Source organism: Drosophila simulans, chromosome 3R (assembly GCF_016746395.2).
Source record: "Drosophila simulans strain w501 chromosome 3R, Prin_Dsim_3.1, whole genome shotgun sequence".
NCBI lineage: Eukaryota > Metazoa > Arthropoda > Insecta > Diptera > Drosophilidae > Drosophila > Drosophila simulans.
In genome coordinates, this window is record NC_052523.2 from 18,583,501 (window position 1) to 18,602,091 (window position 18,591).

Sequence of the window (18,591 nt, forward strand, 5' to 3'; positions counted from 1 at the left end):
TTAATCAGATGTTTACCGAGTAACGGGACATTTTTCAAGACTGCACCGTTACTTGCTTACACATACCATTGCTAGTTGGTGCGTAAAAATTGCGTCGATGGGCGGCGATGGAGGAACGATGGAATGTGGAACACAAGTACGATATACGATAGTGGAAGCCCTGGTTTGCTACGATTTCTCATGTGACAGCTGTGGGCGAATGAAAATAATGATAAGCCAAGTCGGACGAGGTGGAGTTTTTGAAAAGCAGTGGAAAATCGTTAATAACCAGGTGCTATCAACTCTTCCAGAGCTCTACAAGGTGCCGCTTCGCATTCTAGACCATCGCGTGTTCGTAAACGGCGAGATCGAGGCCTTTCTCGAGAACTTCGAGGTGCGGCGCAACGACAGCGAAGTGGAGAAACTTTTCCAGGTCACCGAGACAGTGGGATCTCTGAAGTACGATCTCTCCCGTTGCAGTGCAACCGGCAGTGGTAGCGGAGCCGAGAACCTCGCCCAACTGGATACGGAAGTCACCCATCTGCTGGACGGGGTCAACGCACTCTTGGCAAAAGCGAAGGTGGAACGAACTGTTAGTGGGTCAGCCTAATCTCCGCCTGTTTATCATTGATTAATTGGTCTTCTGTTCAAATTGCAGGCCAGCACCCGGTTGCAGGAGGCGCGACTGGCACGTGAGCAACGCCGGGCGGAGTTCCTAACCAATTTGGAGCACGGCTACCGCCGCATCGAGAACTCATTCGAGGAGAAGGAGGAGGAAATTGCAGAGCTTTACTCGGATTTGCAACTAAAGCTTAACATTGCCAAGTAGAAACTATGCTGAAGTCAACGATAGTTGATCCGCGGGTGCGCCTTGTGCCGTCGAAGAAGCTGCTTGACTTTCTGGACGCCCAAAAGAAGCACTTAAAGGAGTTGCCCGAAAATGTGGCAAAGATTATGAAGCAAAAAGGCCACACACTGCCCACCTCTACTAGGATTATCAAGGATGCGGGCTTGGAGTATAAACGTCCAAAACTCAATTACGATCTGCTGACAAAACTAACTGAAAACCTAGCCGACACACCCGAAGAACCTGCTAAGGATCCATCGGAACCAGATTCAGAGGTCAAGGATAGTGATGACGCGAAGTCACCAAGGGAGGTTAAACATTTCCTGTACTTAACCGACCTGCACTGGCTCTCCAAAACACTGGCTGAACTGCGTCGTCAGGATCACTGCCAAGTCTTTCTGCATCAGCTGATTGAGACCTGTGATCTGCTCCTGCCCGAAAACGAAATGAAGCCGCGCAATCCTGAGCTAGAAGCCCGCTGCCAACGTCTTCGCGCAGAGCAGCAAAATCGGGATTACCTGAAAATGACCAAGAATGTGGATGCCGGCTTAAAACACTATCCAGAGGACACTATCAGCTATCAGAGTAAGTGAATACGCCTAGCTTGTGAGATCCGCCCTTTTAATACCTTTTTTTCTTCCCTTCCCTTTCAGTTAAGAGCCTTAACAAGCAAATCATTGCCGTGGTGCAGTTCATCTTCTCCGTGGCCGCTGGCTTTACGTTCGGCTTTTTCGGCGTCAATTTGATGGTGGGCCCGCTGCCTTTCGGCTTTCGCATTTTGCTGGGCGTGATTGTAGCGCTCATCATAGCCCTGGCTGAGATGTACTTCCTGGCCAAGAAGCTGCACGAGTACGATGAGGTCCTGGACGCGCCCAAACGTAAGCCGCAGCCATCGACGCCGGCTAAGCGCGCCCCGCCCGCCGAAGGGAGTCAAGTCCAGACATTGAAACCCCATGCTGACTAGATAGATGTTCCGGGACTCAAAATCGTTCTTTGTCGTTGTATTGTATTATTTCGCTTTGCAATGTTAGGTTATATAAATAGCTGTAAAAGTTTTATTCTTTCGGAATCGGGGACTTGGATATCGATTATATGCTACGTATGCTTGTTTCGACCGTGAATGCACACCCTATTCGTAGTGGTTCGGCTGTGGATTGGGGTTGTTCCAGCCCTCGTCCACGGCGTCAGATCCTCCGCGTCCCAGCCAGGCCATAAGGTAGACGAACAAGACAAAGGCCAAAATGCCGGCGGTCACCAGGAACCAAGTGCGACGCCACGGCGGCCGGGAGGATGGCGCATAGAAGCGGCGTGTCCATCGCGAGAACAATTCCGCAGGAGTGCGGCGCTGGTACTTGTTATCGTCTCGATCTGTTCCACCAATTGGCGACTGACGGGGCAGCAGTGGTCTTCGGCTGCTGGCTGCAGGAGCATAAGATTGTAATTATAATATGACTTATGTGGTAGAGCTAGATGTATACGCACCGTAGTCTCCCGCACTTGGGGGATTAAATGCATCCATTAGGAGCACGGAATGTGGGCTCACGGCGTCATGGCCATTGGGCTTCGTGCGCTCTCGCTCGCCACCGGAATGGATGTGGTGCACTTTGGTCATGTTGCTGACAGCCGCCTGGCTTGCCACCTTGGGCTTGATGGCCTTCAGACTGCTGCTCTGCTCCTCAGAGAGCTGGGAAAGATTCAACATTTAAATCGATTACAACCTTACTGCCCGGAATGCTTACCAGGGCGAGTCCCAGGCCATTTCTGCCCCAGTTAACCTGCGACAGGAAACTCTTTAGAGCATCGGCCACCGGAGATACCAGGTTGGCGTTGGGAAAGATCTCCACACTGCAGGCGGGACACTGGTGTCCCCGAGGGGCTGTGTTGGCAGGCAGTGCGGCTTGGCGGGCGTTCAGGCAGTCCCAGTGGAAAACATCTGGAAATGGCAGGATTATGGGTCAGTGTGTGGTGTCTGGATTAGCTCAAAACTGGCAGATCCCTACGGTAGCAGACGAGGCGCACGCAATCGCCCTGCTCCAATGTGGTGCCGCACAGAGTGCAGTTGGAGATGTAGTCGCTGTCCCGCAGCCACTGCAGATACGACTGCACAATGCACTGGAAAAGAGTGAATATGGTGTATTCCAAGCATCCATAAAACCAGAGGACAGGAATCCTTACCTTTGGATGAGACTGAACCATACAGTGTTCGCAAACATTGACTCGGTGCTCAAAGCAAAACTGGTTGGTCACCAGGCGCTTGGGGCACTTGCACAAACCCATTTCTTTGAATTCGGGGTTCCTAAGGCGGTGGAGGAATTGCACTTGGCGGCCTTGGGACAGCTATCGCATAATAACGCCCCAATAAAATTAAATTTTATTTCGTTTCGCAGCTTTTGTCGGAATTTTTCGAGGTTTCATTCACATATTCAACAGCCACGTATCTGTTCATGCGTTCCGGGCGAATGGCAACCAGCTGACATATTCTGCGAATATCGTAGCGATGAATGACGAAATACGATATAAGTGTTTGCGATTTAAAAAATCCGTTTCAAATGTTCCTTTTTTTTTATAGTAACCGTAACATTTAAGAGTTAATAAGGTTTGTGCTACAGAAAGCTAAATAAACAAGAAGTCCAACTTTTAAAACTTAAAATGAAATAAAATCCAGTTTTTTCGAGCTAATCCCTAATCCAACCAATCTCGCATATATTCACAGGTTATAGCAGTTACATCGCCACAATTGGAGCAGTTTTTGATGACGGGACAAATACCGCAGGGCATCTGGACCAGACCAGTCGGAGGAAGAGGGGCGTTGACCGCCCGGTATACGAAGGAACCATCCTGCTGGCGCACTCGCTCTGCATTGCCGTCGTACACCACCGTTTTGAGTATTGTTTCCAGATCGGCCTCCGCCAGATTAACCTTGCTGATGCCCAGGTCCGAGATGAACTTCTGAACCTCGTTGACCGTGCAGCAAGACATCTGCTTGAAGGCCAGTGGCCCTTCGCGCTTCTTTTCCGCACTGTCGCGCTTCATTTGCAGGAAGCGCAGGCACTGCTGGTTAAGCACATCCACAAACTCCACCTCAAAGTCCTGATCCTGGTACCAGGCTCCTCCCGTAATGGAGAGATCCGGCTCTAGGTTGTACAGCATGTACACTTTCTTTTTGCTGGCCTGCGCGAGGAAATTTTGGAATTACATTGAACTTGGAATAGAGGATCATAGAACCTACATTCACCGACTTGACCGCCTTGATGAGCTTCTTGGTTTCTAGGTTCTTGAGGATCTTGTTGAGCTGTATCATATTTAGGTTGGACTTCATACGTATATCCCTAATCCAGATGCCTTTATTGCCGCCCTCTTCCACGATGCCGTAGACGACCTTCTCCTCATTGTCCGCATCCTTGGGCAGGGCACTCTTCTTTTCCGGGTCTTTGGCACGGTACACCAGCTTTTCACCCTTCTTCAGGATCTCGATCCCGCCCTCCTGCAGCAGTATATTCAAAGCCTCCACCCGCGTGGCCGCCGGCACATCGGGCAGCGCCTTGGTCAGGTCATCGTTGGTGGCACCGGCTGGGATGCCCTGGACCACCGCCAGCAAAAGTTGCGACACCTCAGTGGCCATTTTTCTATTCTCGAAAATTTTTTTATTTAAAATTCAATTAAATCCAGAAAAACAACACGCTTACCGTGGAAAGCAAAACAAAAACAAACGGTTCCGGGCGAATGGCTACCGCTGCTAAGAAGAAGCAAAGAAATAACAAAAAACAAACCAATTTTAAAAATATAAGTTCGTTCTGTTAAAAATAATACGTTACGCAAGTGAAATAATTAATGATGTTGATAACAGGAAAGAGCATATGTTTCAGGCTTTATTTACCGTTTTAATACCCGAAATAGGAATTAAAAAAATTTGGATGAGGAAGTCGGAATATAAATTAAAAATGTTGCACCGTTTTAAGCTGTGAAAAACATTGTTTAAGGTTGCATGAATGATATATATACAATACGGAGATTAATTTCTTTTAATAGAATGTTACAAATGGCTTAGATATTACATAGAGCTAAAATAATTTTAAAGCTTTGCGAAGACCCCAAATGTTATATCTTGAATCTGGTATGTATATACCAAATGGTATTTATTTTAAAAACGAATGGCATTTTTAGGCACACTGGTGCCAACTGTTTTTTCGAACAGATCGCCGGACGCACTGTTTCTGATTGGAGTGTTCGCTGCCTGTGCATTTAAATTGAATTAAAATAATTCCAAAACAGGAAGAGCAAATACATCTCTCCGCGAGTTCACCTTTACTGTCAAAAACAGGTAATTATCAGATCTTCTTGATACGACCTCAACCAAAACATCATTCCATTATAATACGCTAGAAATTTTGCTAACGAAATTGGTGGCGGCAAGACATTTGTCTTTGCTGTTGTTGATGATGCAAGCAATTTCTCCACATTATGTAGAATTGCGTTTGCCGCTTCACAAAACACATACACACAAGCACGGCTGCGAATTGAATTCGCACACCCATACAATCTCAAAAGAACCTCGTTAGCGAAATGTGTAAAGGTGAAATAGAAGTCATTCCATGCGGAGCGCGCCACAAGTAAAATAACCTACACCATCGCAATCACACCCTATAAAACATGCCATTGGAAATAATGCAGCAATAATAATCTCGAACCGCTGTAAACTTCCACTATCGCAATTGTTTAATTGCTCTGTGACGACGACGCATTCAGCGATGATGAGTAATTTCGCATAATTTTGCTCTGTGCCGGGTTGTCTGAAATATTTTATTGCTGTTTCGGCGTCTCAGTGATAGGCATTTGTTGTTGCAGACCCGAGCTTCAAAATGTTAACGGTGCTAACGTCCTTTATCCACAAGTTCAAGGTTAAATAGTACGGCGCATAGTACGCATTACATATTAACTGAAGTCTGGAAAAGCACTTTCACTTTCAGAACTTTTCTCTCGTGCGTTTTCCGGCGACAAAAGCTGCAGGCCGGCGAGCTTTACTTGCACGCTTTCTGCGCGTGTCACTCACGATGAGCGAAAGAGAGAGAGGAAGATAAAAGGAAAGTAGATGCTCACGCACTTGCATAATGGCAGTGCGAGCGAGACGGAGCTGTTTTCTGTGGAGGAGATTAGGTTGTCAAGGTCAGCACAGTGGAATTCTAGGTGGAAGTGGGACAGTTGGACAGTGGGCTCTTTTCCGCGTTGCTTCTTTGCCAGCTGATAAGCGCCGTCTAACAGCTGATGATCGGTTTTTTGTTTACCACGCACACACATGCTGACATCACGTGTCCATATGATTAAACATACATCTGTACATATGTAAATGTATTTGCAAAAATTAATAATCGCAATGGATCGTTGAACCTTCTGTTCGTTCCGATTGCCGGCCAGCCTAGCAACTGAGCTTTGCGCCAGTTAACTTCGGAGCTTCCGCTCGTTGGATAAACTTTTCGCATTCACTTACTCGAAGGGAGTTAGGGTATGTTGGCACAATGGCATATCTTGATCCTGATGAACACTTCACTCATACCTAAATATATAACGATATTATTTGCTTCTCTATTTCCACTTTAATATTATGTTTATAAAATTTTATTATTGGATGTATTGTAAGATTTAAATTGTATTTCTTACCACTGAGCAGCTGGCACTCCCTGGTCGAGCATACCCTTGCATGTACCCTTCCTGCTCGCTCACCAATGTTGTCTCTTTAGGGGTGGCCTGTTGCGTCCGCCTCTTGCCTCTTGGGCCCCAAACTCTCTCTCCTCTTCGTTTGTGCTCTCTTTTCTGTCGGGCTACCGACATTCTGAGCGCTTTTGCTGCGGCTCGGAAAATTTCCGCTTGCCAAAAAATCTGTGCGGCAGTCGAACTTTTTGTCTCGTCCTTGCCGCGTCCGATTTTCCATATATCCCGATTTTCGTCTTAAACTTGGAAGATAAATTGCCAAAATATTGCATTCGGCTAGCCGCTGCGTTGTGTGTGTTGTTGTGCGTGGCGTTGCGTGTGCAGCTGCAAAAAGATATAGTCGTCTATATCGCCGGACCGATCTCGATCCCAAGTGCGATTCCCGTTGGTTACATACTGCCCGTTCGGTAGGCAACAAAATGGTGAACGTAACCATCTACGATGAGGCCCCGCAGCTGAAGGTAGGCCAATGTCACGGTAATGGAAGCCACCAGAGTTGGTCCATAAAGATATTCATAATCGCCATAATCAGTTGGCTGATATCAGAGTCATTGGGGGGGAAAATATGGGAAATGGCAATTATGCAACTGCAGCTGAGAAAATTCTGTCGGTCGCGGTCGGCAGAACTGACCTTCGGAGGTGCAGCTGTGCAGCGCTGCCGGCGCCGACTTCGCTGCACACTTTTCTTCCGCCTGCTGCTTTCTCTCTGCCATTCTCTCTTCCGCTCTGCCTTTCTCAGGCCCTCTCTACGGGGGACACCCCCAACCACCCACGCCCACCCACTCAAGCACTTCAAGTACACGCACTTTGTTTACATCAGCGAATTCTGCAGCGACAGTTTTGCGGTTTTGAAGAAATAATATAAACAGTGCTAAGGAATATTTTTGCAATCGCAGGAGTCAACAATAGTATGTGGCTAACGCAGCAGTAACATTTATTTTGGTTATCGGTTATAACATTTTATATGTCTAGTTTTATCAATGGCTTATTTACACATGCTACTTAGTACAATCAGAATGATAAAATACTGCTAATATCTAACGTTATCATTTTAATTAGGATTATTAGATTGTTTAAAATCATTACCTTTATATGTAAATAGCTTTATTTGATCTGTCAGTTCCCAAATATTTCAATCACTTTCTTTTGGTCATGAAAAATGATTGGTGCGGCGAGCATTCGGGCCTAAATCGCCGTACTTGGCCCGTAGGTTCTATTTATAAGTCGGTGGTAAACATTTAATTTGGTCGATAAAAACTGTATCGATTTATATTCGTTGATATGAAGGAGGGTTATCATGAGTTTTGCACGCTTTCACCGCGTTTATGTTGGGGTCCTAAATGTGTTTCATAATCGCATTGCATGATTTCACCAGGGGATGATTTTGATATCATAAAACTCGTTGGTTTTTTAATTTTTTTACTAGAACTTGGTAGATTTTAAAACGCATAGGGTTTCTTGTTGCTAGGGAGAGACTTCTGATTATATGCGTAAATTGGAAATTAAAGCTTTGAATCAATAAACACGACTTTAACCTGTTGTATTGGAAAAGTTGGCAATCAGCGTGTTGATGTCTCGCTGTTTATAAATATGAAGAGAAATGAAAACAAACAGAAATAAGTATAGTATTCATTTTGCAGCCCAACGAAGTACCCCAAAACATGGCCGCAGGAGCTGATACCCAACTGGAGCACATGTGCCGTCTGCAGTTCGACTCGCCAGTGCCCCATGTGCGTCTCTCCGGAATCGTGTGCACCATCGGACCTGCCTCCAGCAGCGTCGAGATGCTGGAGAAGATGATGGCCACCGGCATGAACATCGCGCGCATGAACTTCTCTCACGGATCGCACGAGTACCACGCCGCCACCGTGGCCAATGTGCGCCAGGCGGTGAAGAACTACTCGGCCAAGCTGGGCTACGAACACCCCGTGGCCATTGCCCTGGACACCAAGGGACCCGAGATCCGTACCGGTCTGATCGGAGGCAGCGGCACCGCCGAGATTGAGCTGAAGAAGGGCGAGAAGATCAAGCTGACCACCAACAAGGAATTCCTGGAGAAGGGCTCCCTTGAGATTGTGTACGTGGACTACGAGAACATTGTCAATGTGGTGAAGCCCGGCAACCGGGTGTTCGTCGATGACGGCCTGATCTCATTGATTGTGCGCGAGGTGGGCAAGGATTCCCTCACCTGCGAGGTGGAGAACGGCGGCTCTCTGGGTTCCCGCAAGGGTGTGAACCTGCCAGGCGTTCCCGTCGATCTGCCTGCCGTCTCTGAGAAGGATAAGAGCGATCTGCTGTTCGGTGTGGAGCAGGAAGTCGACATGATCTTTGCTTCGTTCATCCGCAACGCCGCTGCTTTGACCGAGATCCGCAAGGTTCTTGGCGAGAAGGGCAAGAACATCAAGATCATTTCCAAGATCGAGAACCAGCAGGGCATGCACAACCTGGACGAGATCATCGAGGCCGGTGATGGTATTATGGTTGCCCGTGGAGATCTGGGTATTGAAATTCCCGCCGAGAAGGTGTTCCTCGCCCAGAAGGCCATGATTGCCCGCTGCAACAAGGCTGGCAAGCCTGTGATCTGCGCCACCCAGATGTTGGAGTCCATGGTGAAGAAGCCACGTCCCACTCGCGCTGAGATCTCTGATGTGGCCAACGCCGTGCTCGATGGTGCTGATTGCGTCATGTTGTCTGGTGAGACCGCCAAGGGCGAGTACCCGCTGGAGTGCGTCCTGACCATGGCCAAGACCTGCAAGGAGGCCGAGGCTGCCCTCTGGCACCAGAACCTCTTCAACGACTTGGTTCGCGGCGCTGGTACCATCGATGCCTCTCACGCGGCTGCCATCGCTGCCGTTGAAGCTGCCGCCAAGGCCAAGGCCTCCGCCATCGTGGTTATCACCACCAGCGGCAAGTCGGCCTTCCAGGTGAGCAAGTACCGCCCACGCTGCCCCATCATCGCGGTCACCCGTTTCGCGCAGACCGCCCGTCAGGCCCATCTCTACCGCGGCCTGGTGCCACTCATCTACAAGGGTAGGTTTTTGTTTCTCCAGGTCGTAAGGCGCAAGTTGTTTAAATTATAACTCTTGTTTGTACTTGCAGAGCCCGCTCTTGGTGACTGGCTGAAGGATGTGGACGTGCGCGTGCAGTTCGGTCTGCAGGTCGGAAAGAAGAACGGCTTCATCAAGACCGGCGATTCCGTCGTGGTGGTTACCGGCTGGAAGCAGGGCTCCGGCTTTACCAACACCATCCGCATTGTGTAAGTTTAAATTCCAGCATGTGGATATTTCTATCTATGCAAAAATTATAACAACAAAACTAACGCAATTATCTATCTTTTCAGCACCGTCGAATAAATTTTGCCGCTCAGGAAGTACCTGGATGCGTCGCAGCTGCCGCGGGCGTCGCGTTGATTACTGTTAATAACCAAGTTAATTTATTAATTACACAATATTCGGAATATTGAAAACTGCAGAAGGCTGCTGGGAACCGCTGTCAGAAGCGCCGAAGGCCGGCCCGGGCCTCAAACAGACACACAAATATACTATACCATTGTTGAATAATATAGATTTCTTCGAAAATTATAATAAAGTCATCACTGTATTTATGTACGTACGGAAAGTAATGTGCCATTTTCTGCTTATACTGGTAACCTTTGGGTAGGAGATCCACTTTCAGTTCCCTATAGCCAATGGATTTTATTCGTTTTTGACAGGTAACACTACATTTTATTTTTGTTTCGGTGATTCAAAATTTATTCAAAATTCGTCCATACGCAAGAATCCTTAGCCAAGGGTCCACAGTGCCCATATGTTCCACTTGCCTGTCAAACCTAAGATATCGCTGCTATGCCAGCAAATGCAAGAAAGAGAAGGTAGGACGTTGGTAGGCTTGTGAGTCAATCATCCGCTAATGAATTTCTTCCAGAAACCACCGAAGTTCCGACTGGACCGCGGACCATTCGCCTCCCAGTTGGATTACCAGTCGCGACTGCAGTACCAAGCACCTGCCCTGAGTATCCCCCTCAGCAGCATCATATGCACCATTGGACCCTCATCCAACAGCCCGGAGAAGCTGATGGAGCTCATCCGGGCTGGGATGCGGGTCGTGCGTATGAACTTCTCTCACGGTTCCCACGAGTACCACTGCCAGACGATACAGGCGGCTCGTAAGGCCATCGCCATGTACGTGGAGCAAACGGGTCTGCCCAGAACTGTGGCAATTGCTCTGGACACCAAGGGTCCGGAGATCCGGACGGGCAAACTGGCAGGTGGCAATGATAGGGCTGAGATAGAGCTCAAGACCGGAGGCAAAGTGACATTGAGCACCAAGAAGGAGCTGGCAGACAAGAGCACACAGGAGAATATCTATGTGGATTATCAGAGGCTACCTGAACTGGTCAAACCAGGAAATCGGATATTTGTAGACGACGGATTGATTGCATTGATCGTGAAGGAAGCAAAGGGAGATGAAGTGATCTGTCAGGTGGAGAACGGTGGCAAGCTGGGCTCCCACAAGGGAATCAATTTGCCAGGAGTTCCGGTAGATCTTCCCAGCGTAACGGAGAAGGATAAGCAGGATCTTAAATTTGGGGCCGAGCAGAAGGTGGACATCATCTTCGCATCGTTCATACGAGACGCAAATGCTCTGAAAGAAATCCGCCAAATTCTCGGACCGGCTGGAGCGTGTATAAAGATCATCTCTAAGATTGAAAACCACCAAGGTCTGATTAACATAGACGACATTATCCGTGAATCAGATGGCATAATGGTGGCCCGAGGTGATATGGGCATTGAGATACCCACGGAGGATGTTCCCCTGGCCCAGAAATCGATTGTGGCCAAGTGCAACAAGGTGGGTAAGCCGGTGATCTGTGCCACCCAAATGATGGAGTCGATGACGAACAAGCCGCGACCCACTCGTGCCGAAGCCTCGGATGTGGCCAACGCTATTTTCGATGGCTCCGATGCCGTAATGCTGTCCGGTGAAACGGCCAAGGGCAAGTATCCGGTGGAGTGCGTCCAATGCATGGCCAGGATCTGTGCCAAAGTAGAAGCAGTTCTATGGTACGAAAGCCTGCAGAACAGCCTCAAAAGGGAAATCCGAACCAGTGCTGCCGACCATATTTCGGCAGTTACCACGGCGATCGCGGAGGCGGCCACAGTGGGCCAAGCCCGGGCAATCGTGGTGGCCAGTCCGTGCTCCATGGTGGCCCAAATGGTCAGTCACATGAGGCCGCCATGTCCAATTGTCATGCTCACGGGTAACGAATCCGAGGCGGCTCATTCTCTGCTCTTTCGCGGCATCTACCCACTCCTCGTTGAGGAAATGGTGATTGGCAGTTTGAACTTTCGGCGCATCATGCAGTCGGGCCTGAAGCTGATGGGCAAGATGGACATCTTGGAGCCGGGTCAGAAAGGATCGGTGGTGCTGGTTAATGCCATGTCGGCGGAAAAGATCACCTTCCGGCTGTTCACCATCCGTCAGCAGACCAAGGAAGAACGCGATCAGGAAGAGCGATGCAGACAATTGGCCCTGGAGCAGAGCTGCAAGGAGAGGGCTGAAAAGGAGGAATGCAAAAAGCTCCAGCAAGCGGAAGAATGTCGGAAGCAAAAACTTGCCAAAAAATGTAAGCAGTTCGAAGATAAGCAAAAGGCTTGTCCGAAAAAGAATAATCTTCCGAAGAATGATTGTCCGAAGAAAGAATGTCCCAAGCAAGATGACGAAATCTCAAAGTGCAGGCAAATGCAAGAAGCGGAAGCAGAAGAAAGGAAGTGCAGAGAAGAGTTTGAACAGATGTGCAAATTAGCTGAAGAAAAAAAGAAAGAAACTGAAAAATGCAGGAAGGCGGAAGAAGAGCGAAGGAAAGAGGAAGCTGAAAAGTGCAGGAAATTGGAAGAAGAAAGGAAATGCAAGTTGGCTGAAGAGAAGAAAAGGAATGAGGAGGAACTTAAGATAATAGAAGCAGAAGTAGCTAAACTAGAAGCTGCTGAAAAGGCCAAGCGTTTGAAGGAGGAAGAGAAAAAGAAGGAAGAACTAATGAAGTGCAAGCAACGAAATGAAGCGAAAAAAAAGAAGGAAGAGGCTGAAAGGTGCAAGAGGAAGGAAAGAGAAAGGGAGCTAGCTGAAATGGAAAAAAAATGGAAACAGGTTGCGGAGAAAAGAAAAAGAAAAAAGGAAGCAGAGATGTGTAGGAAAATTGAGGATGCAAAAGAAAAAGCCGCGGCAGAATCGGCTGATAAGATTCTGAATGATGTCTGCGAAAAACTAAAGCAATCTCTCACGGATCCAGACAAATCAAATAAGGGCAAGAAATAAAGTGGAAACTCATGGCAGATTTATAAGGAGCATTTTAACTTTTTAATACAATGTTACACACCGAATTCCAAATTATTATATAAAACTATTTGAATTTTTTAAATTTTCTAGTAAAATAATGTAAAGAACGCTATAGTCGAGTTTCTCGACTAAAAGGCGCGAACGGAAAATTTTCAAATTTGGGCAAATCGATATATATTGGTAAACACACAAATGTATATCGGTTCATTGAAAAATAATAATTTCATACCTTCTAACCACATTGAGCAATAATGTCGTTATGCACGTTCACACCTCCATTGATAAGACTATAGTCGTTCTAATCATTGGACATCACCTCTAAAAGTCATATTTTATAGTCAACTTTTCGAAATTATTCGTCTACAATTGATTTCACCACTTGATGAAGAATATGAAATGTTCGATATTAATCGTCTGCAAGTAATTTCACCACAACATGAGGAATGGCGAAATTCTAATTCTCCCAGCTGGTTGATGTTGACATTATTTAAATTAAAAAGAGGGTTGTTATAGAGTGTTCTTCATCGCGAGAAAAAGGCACTGCCATGTCATTGCCCACGACCAGAGCCACCACGGCCACGACCACTCACGCTGTGGTCCAGGCTGTGGAAACGTATATTCAAAACCAGAATTTGCTCGGCGAGATCGCTGAGCTGGACGACATGCTGTACGATTTGGTGTGCATGCACAAAGACAACGAGCTGGCCCTGAAGCGGGTGCTGCAGTGCATCCACAACCTGTTGCAGACGAACAGCAAGTATAACGTCCGCTTTGGCCCAAAAGTGTTTCACAAACTGGTCTCCGTGGTGATTGCCGACAGCCGTGAGGATTCGGCCAGCCGGCGTCAACTGGTGGCCAATTTACTGGTCTGCGTGCAGCTTCATATACGGAAGTTTCCGCGTGTCGAAGCTAAGTTCGTGCTGCAGCAGCTCTGGTCGCTGAGTCAGAGCAATGAGCGGCAACCACATGCGGCCCAGATCCTGGTACACCTTTTCGACGATTTCGTCAACAACTTGGGAACGGAATGCGCCCAGGAACTGCTTGTGCTAACGCGGAATCTTCTGCAGTCTGATGTGCGCGATGATCGGCGCTCAGCTTATTTTCTGATGCACAAGTTGCAGGAGATCGAGGAAGTGCTTGCCGCTCTGCAGTGCAGTGAGGTTCAGTGGAGCTCGTATGTGGGCATCATGGAGAACCTGGAGGAGCAGCAGTCCCACCTTGTGCTGCCCACTTTGAGCACCCTTCTGCCGCGCATGGGCCTGATGTCTAACAATTTGAGTGAGGATTGGCTGGATTGGCTGAGGATTCTGTGCATACGCCTCCTGGGCGACAACAACATCCTCGTGTTGCGCTGGACCCTGAAGTACTTCCTATCCCATTTTAGCCTAGAACAGATATCGCGTTTTAATCTTCTAACGCAATTCCTTGCTGCTACCAATCGAACGCAGCTCTACAATCCGGAGGTGCCCGATTGCCTCACTAAGCAGCAAATAACTGATTTCAGTGCACAATTCCCGGCGGAGATTTTGTTGAAAGCGCTTGTCTGCGTTCCGTGGCATGCAGTCCCCCTGATCCACTGGCTTCAAACATGGGAGCTAAAGCAGCTGCCGGTAGTTTCCAAGGAGCTGCTGTTTCAGTTGGGCGCTCGCGTTCGCTCCCTCCAAAATCCTGTTTTGCGTGGTGAAGCCATCAATTATGTGATATTCTCCTTAAGTGTAAGTTTAGTTCATAAAAAAGTTTTAAAAATTATTTGATTAAAATCCCATTAAAGGCGACGATTGACAACCTGTCATTGGGAGATGACCTTCTCTTCATGGAGTCTTTGTACAATACCATCGACCGGTATCAATCTCATTCACAACTAGCTCAAAAAATAAGAAATTGCAGCAATTTGGAAGAACATATTGCTAGTTTCAACATTCGTTGCTGTGAACTTGTGTCTCAAATGGACTATAAACACGATGTATTTGTTGCGTTCTTGGAGAAAATACGAACAGTTCCAAAATCCAAACATGGCTGGTGGCGACTTTTACCCATATTTCTGCATCGGGAACTGGATCATCCGGAACAGTATTTAGATTTCTATCGCTCTGTCTATGATCTAGATACATCTTTCCTTGAGAGTGGTGTGAGTCTAGAGCAGATGCAGCAGCACCTTCTTAATCGATTGGATTGCCAGACCAGAGAGGAGAAGTCCTTTGTGCTCGAGCACTCTGTGGATCTTTTCGTAAAGATAAATCTTCCGACGTGGAGCAAGTTAGAAGTGCTTAACCTAAATCCCCTGGAACTTTTGGATCGGGGCACTGAAGAAACATTTGCCACCCTGTCAAATATATTGTCCACGCATGATAAACCATTGGCAGACGAGAATGTGTTGCCCGCCTTTATATCCCGTTTGGGAAAACTAAAGGTCAGGGAAACGTGAGTATTTAATATTCTCTATTATTAGTTAAGTTATTAATTCATTGATCCTCAGACAAGCCATCTTAAAATATGCTGTGCAAAATCTTTCGTCAGAAGAGTATGAAAAGTGCGTAGTGAACGTTCTGGAGAAAAACACCTTTCTTTTGGGTGCAATGGACTGTGAAGATTATATTAAGGCACCCACCTCGTTTGTTATAAAAAGAATGCTGCAGGGAGAAACCACTACTGGCGATGCACGGCAAGAGAATAAATATTTTTTTCGCGAAATTAATATATACAACGTTAATAATATATCTCCGCAGCATTGAACGCGCATTTGAGCAAATCTCGGATACTGGAGCCATGGATCGAGTGCAATTTATTCAATATGCGAAGAACAGTACTGGTTTGGATATCAGCTTTATCTGTGACGATTTGCTTAAAATGAACAATGACCTGTCCAGAAGAAAACCACGCTATTTTGCAAACTGCAAAGAGCACAGAATGAAAATGCGAATAGGCAAAGCTCTGCTTGACCTAAGCGACAGATGGAAATGGTCGGACAACCTGTGGGAAGCCGCCTTGTGCCCCAGCGATCAGCCTAACATTAGCTTTATGTACGAGTACCTTGTCTCCAAAATGTTGCCAAGCATCGATCTATTGCTGGACCAGTTAAAGCTGCTGGAAACTCTAAAGCCGAGCCAGCAAATTTCTCTTGTCTCAGTAGTCCACATATATTGCTTGACTCGATGGGAAAGCATAAACCATGAACAGCTTGCCGAAGTTTTTGACGTCCTGTTGCCTCTCACAATGGGAGCAAATTTTCAGACTCGTTTGCTAGCCCAATTGGTTTTGCATCGGCTTTGTAGCGAGTGCGAGGTTCATAGGTAATGCAATGATTATTATACAACCTGTTGCCGAACGATTATACTAATATTTTGATATTTTTAGCATTCAAATGCCAGTAGCTGATGTACTGAAGAAGTCCATCGAGGTTACATTGAGCGAAAAATTAACTGAGTTTCAGTGTGAAGCTCGACTTTTGTTACCAGAACTAGGCAAACAATGTCCGACATCCGCTTCGGATTGCATTCTAATGATGACGAATGCACCATTTGATGAAAACATCTGTTTCTTTAGTTGCTCCTATGACTTTCGAATGAAATTAAAGCGCGCCCTTGAAACGCTTAAACGGAAACAATCGGTGCTGATACCTGAGATTGCATCGTCCTTGGCTGCATTAAACGGAAATGTGCAGCGAAAAATGAATCCCGTCGGAGATATATATCCAGAGAGTGACTTTGTTGTTTCGAGCAAAGCTAGAGATGACCACGAGCTCATTGTGGTGGCCTCGCTCATAGACAAATTGCCAAATCTAGGCGGATTGGCACGTACCTGTGAAGTTCTGGGCGTTAATACCCTAATATTGGGTCTGAAATCGCAGGCGGAGAAAAGCGATTTTACAAACTTAAGGTATAAACGTCAAACATAATAACCTGGTTATATTGCTTTATCATTATCGAATTTTTTTAGCATGACTGCTGAGAAAACTTTAAACATACTTGAAGTGAATCCAGAATCGCTTGCTGGATTCCTGCTGGAAAAGCAAATGGAGGGTTATAAAATCGTTGGCGCCGAGCAAACTGCACACAGCACAAACTTTGTTGACTTTAAGTTTCCCAAGAAGAGCATTCTACTTTTGGGGTTCGTAACCAACACATTAAGCTTATTTTTGATAGCATATTAATATTATAATTGTTCCCTCATCAGGCATGAAAAACATGGAATACCAGCGAACCTAATTGGGTTCTTGGACTACGCCGTCGAAATTCCCCAGTATGGTTTAGTGCGCTCTCTAAATGTACATGTGGCTGGATCACTATTTATTTGGGAATATTGTAAGCAGCACTTAACCAAGAATTAAATTCATAACTTGACCACCAACAAATGCCTTTTACAAATAGAGTAAATACCTACAAATAATGTACAAATGTTACTATATAAATGTTTTGTGTGGTATATATCTTTATAAAATTACACCTCAAATAAATAATTGTACTAGCTATTAGTTTTATTTATAATTTTCTTAATGTTTGTTCGCTAAGCATAATTCACACATTTAAATGTTCGCGCCTAGTTATCGATAATCAGTATGTACCGATGAGCACTTGGCTGAAACAGCTGATCCCAAAATCATAACAAACCAACCAACCCATTGTAAACAACTTCGAAAAGACGAAAATGAGCTTCTCGGAAAACACCTCCGATTCGGAATGGTAAGTCCTTGAGCCCGGAAACTCTCAAATTCTGTACGAAAGCATTGCTTGTAGGAAGACAGACAAAATGATAAAGCAGCGGACTTCTAAGCAATCTTTAAAGCGGGACAAGGAGCACAGAACTCTGAAACCCAAATACAACCAGAAGTTCTGCGAAAAGTGGCTCAAGATTTTCGATCCATGGCTCCGACGGGCGGCCGAGGATCCTAACAAGCCATTCTGCCGCGCTTGCCAGTGCACCATGGACTGCAATCGATGTCACCTGGTGCGGCACGAGCGAACCACCAAGCACAAGCGCAATCTGGAGGCTCTGCTCACAAAGGGCGAAGGCGCAGCGGTCCAGGAGTTCCGGATTCGCCAGCAGCGTAGCAAGTATTATCACCAGCGTAAATTGGTAGTGATGGAGCCCTTGGCTGAAAACCACGAGTTGGAGCCGCCTTCCCCTCCAGAGCCTATGCCCGTGGTGGTCGTTGCTGATCAAAGCCTTTGTTCTGCAGCCAGTGAGAAGGTGACAGTACCCAAACAGGAGTTCTTATCAGAGACAGAGGGCACAACAAAGGTGACCGAACCCCCGTCAAGCCATGTTAATCGCAGTGACAGCTCCTCCTCTGCCTCTAAGCAGGACGGCATAAAGTTACTAATGCAGATCCACCAGGACAAAAACGAACTCATGGAATCCTTCCGTGAGCTGATGGGAAGCCAGAGGACCCTAAGTCACACACCACCGCCCAAGGAGAAGAATCATGTGGATCTGTTTTTCGAAAGCGTCAGTTCCAGCGTGAAAGCCCTCTCGCCAAAGTTGGTGGCGGAAGCCAAGATGCGGGTATCGCAGCTGATCTGTGAGCTCGAGCTTCGCGGCCTCAGTGAAACCAGTCAAACGGACGCACTGAATCCAAACCCTCAAGCTAATGAATCCCTCGCACTGCGCCCATCATGACAATCCCTTGTCCTTCAGTATGGATTTAGAGGCATACAACAGTCAAATGCATACATTAATTTTAAATTTGAAAATAAATGTTATCGATTTTTATAAGATCAATGCTA

At 46.7% G+C, this 18,591-nt stretch overlaps 8 protein-coding genes across 10 annotated transcripts; 6 read left to right on the forward strand and 2 right to left on the reverse strand.

The window, feature by feature from the left end:
- Positions 1–78: 78 nt before the first annotated feature.
- Positions 79–996, forward strand: LOC6729077 (biogenesis of lysosome-related organelles complex 1 subunit 5). Of its 2 annotated transcripts, none has more exons than XM_044923343.1 (3): positions 79–230; positions 291–575; positions 638–909. In XM_044923343.1, exons 1-3 carry the CDS (start codon positions 98–100, stop codon positions 673–675), a joined length of 456 nt encoding a protein of 151 aa, XP_044779278.1. In that variant the 5' UTR covers positions 79–97; the 3' UTR covers positions 676–909. The 2 variants fall into 2 exon arrangements, with proteins under 2 accessions (XP_044779278.1, XP_016035726.2); XM_016177261.3 differs by having other exon boundaries at positions 80–230; positions 291–571; positions 638–996.
- Positions 814–1,884, forward strand: LOC6729078 (transmembrane protein 199). The gene is made up of 2 exons (XM_039295403.2): positions 814–1,411; positions 1,480–1,884. Exons 1-2 carry the CDS (start codon positions 814–816, stop codon positions 1,788–1,790), a joined length of 909 nt encoding a protein of 302 aa, XP_039151337.1. The 3' UTR covers positions 1,791–1,884.
- Positions 1,854–3,266, reverse strand: LOC6729079 (zinc finger protein-like 1 homolog). Its single transcript, XM_002104364.4, has 5 exons — positions 3,002–3,266; positions 2,827–2,938; positions 2,566–2,759; positions 2,309–2,510; positions 1,854–2,245 (listed from the first exon to the last, which is right to left on the reverse strand). The coding sequence occupies exons 1-5, from the start codon at positions 3,101–3,103 to the stop codon at positions 1,956–1,958; spliced, it is 900 nt and encodes a 299-aa protein (XP_002104400.1). The 5' UTR covers positions 3,104–3,266; the 3' UTR covers positions 1,854–1,955.
- An 83-nt stretch (positions 3,267–3,349) lies between these two features.
- LOC6729080 (probable DNA-directed RNA polymerase III subunit RPC6) lies at positions 3,350–4,636 on the reverse strand. The gene is made up of 3 exons (XM_016174936.3): positions 4,513–4,636; positions 4,056–4,452; positions 3,350–3,997 (listed from the first exon to the last, which is right to left on the reverse strand). Exons 2-3 carry the CDS (start codon positions 4,446–4,448, stop codon positions 3,509–3,511), a joined length of 882 nt encoding a protein of 293 aa, XP_016035727.1. The 5' UTR covers positions 4,449–4,452; positions 4,513–4,636; the 3' UTR covers positions 3,350–3,508.
- Positions 4,637–6,714: 2,078 nt separating this feature from the next.
- On the forward strand, positions 6,715–10,150 carry LOC6729081 (pyruvate kinase). The gene is made up of 4 exons (XM_016177263.1): positions 6,715–6,993; positions 8,173–9,562; positions 9,632–9,788; positions 9,873–10,150. The coding sequence occupies exons 1-4, from the start codon at positions 6,952–6,954 to the stop codon at positions 9,883–9,885; spliced, it is 1,602 nt and encodes a 533-aa protein (XP_016035728.1). The 5' UTR covers positions 6,715–6,951; the 3' UTR covers positions 9,886–10,150.
- Positions 10,151–10,215: 65 nt separating this feature from the next.
- On the forward strand, positions 10,216–13,017 carry LOC6729082 (pyruvate kinase). Its single transcript, XM_002104367.4, has 2 exons — positions 10,216–10,403; positions 10,457–13,017. Exon 2 carries the CDS (start codon positions 10,607–10,609, stop codon positions 12,845–12,847), a length of 2,241 nt encoding a protein of 746 aa, XP_002104403.2. The 5' UTR covers positions 10,216–10,403; positions 10,457–10,606; the 3' UTR covers positions 12,848–13,017.
- A 132-nt stretch (positions 13,018–13,149) lies between these two features.
- LOC6729083 lies at positions 13,150–17,336 on the forward strand. Its single transcript, XM_002104368.4, has 7 exons — positions 13,150–14,583; positions 14,640–15,289; positions 15,345–15,530; positions 15,595–16,158; positions 16,223–16,744; positions 16,805–16,975; positions 17,042–17,336. Exons 1-7 carry the CDS (start codon positions 13,414–13,416, stop codon positions 17,193–17,195), a joined length of 3,417 nt encoding a protein of 1,138 aa, XP_002104404.1. The 5' UTR covers positions 13,150–13,413; the 3' UTR covers positions 17,196–17,336.
- A 52-nt stretch (positions 17,337–17,388) lies between these two features.
- Positions 17,389–18,586, forward strand: LOC27206698 (protein suppressor of variegation 3-7). 2 transcript variants are annotated; one of them, XM_039295393.2, is made up of 3 exons: positions 17,389–17,547; positions 17,602–18,106; positions 18,170–18,586. In XM_039295393.2, exons 1-3 carry the CDS (start codon positions 17,513–17,515, stop codon positions 18,482–18,484), a joined length of 855 nt encoding a protein of 284 aa, XP_039151327.1. In that variant the 5' UTR covers positions 17,389–17,512; the 3' UTR covers positions 18,485–18,586. The 2 variants fall into 2 exon arrangements, with proteins under 2 accessions (XP_039151327.1, XP_016035730.1); XM_016182504.3 differs by having other exon boundaries at positions 17,602–18,586.
- Positions 18,587–18,591: the final 5 nt, after the last annotated feature.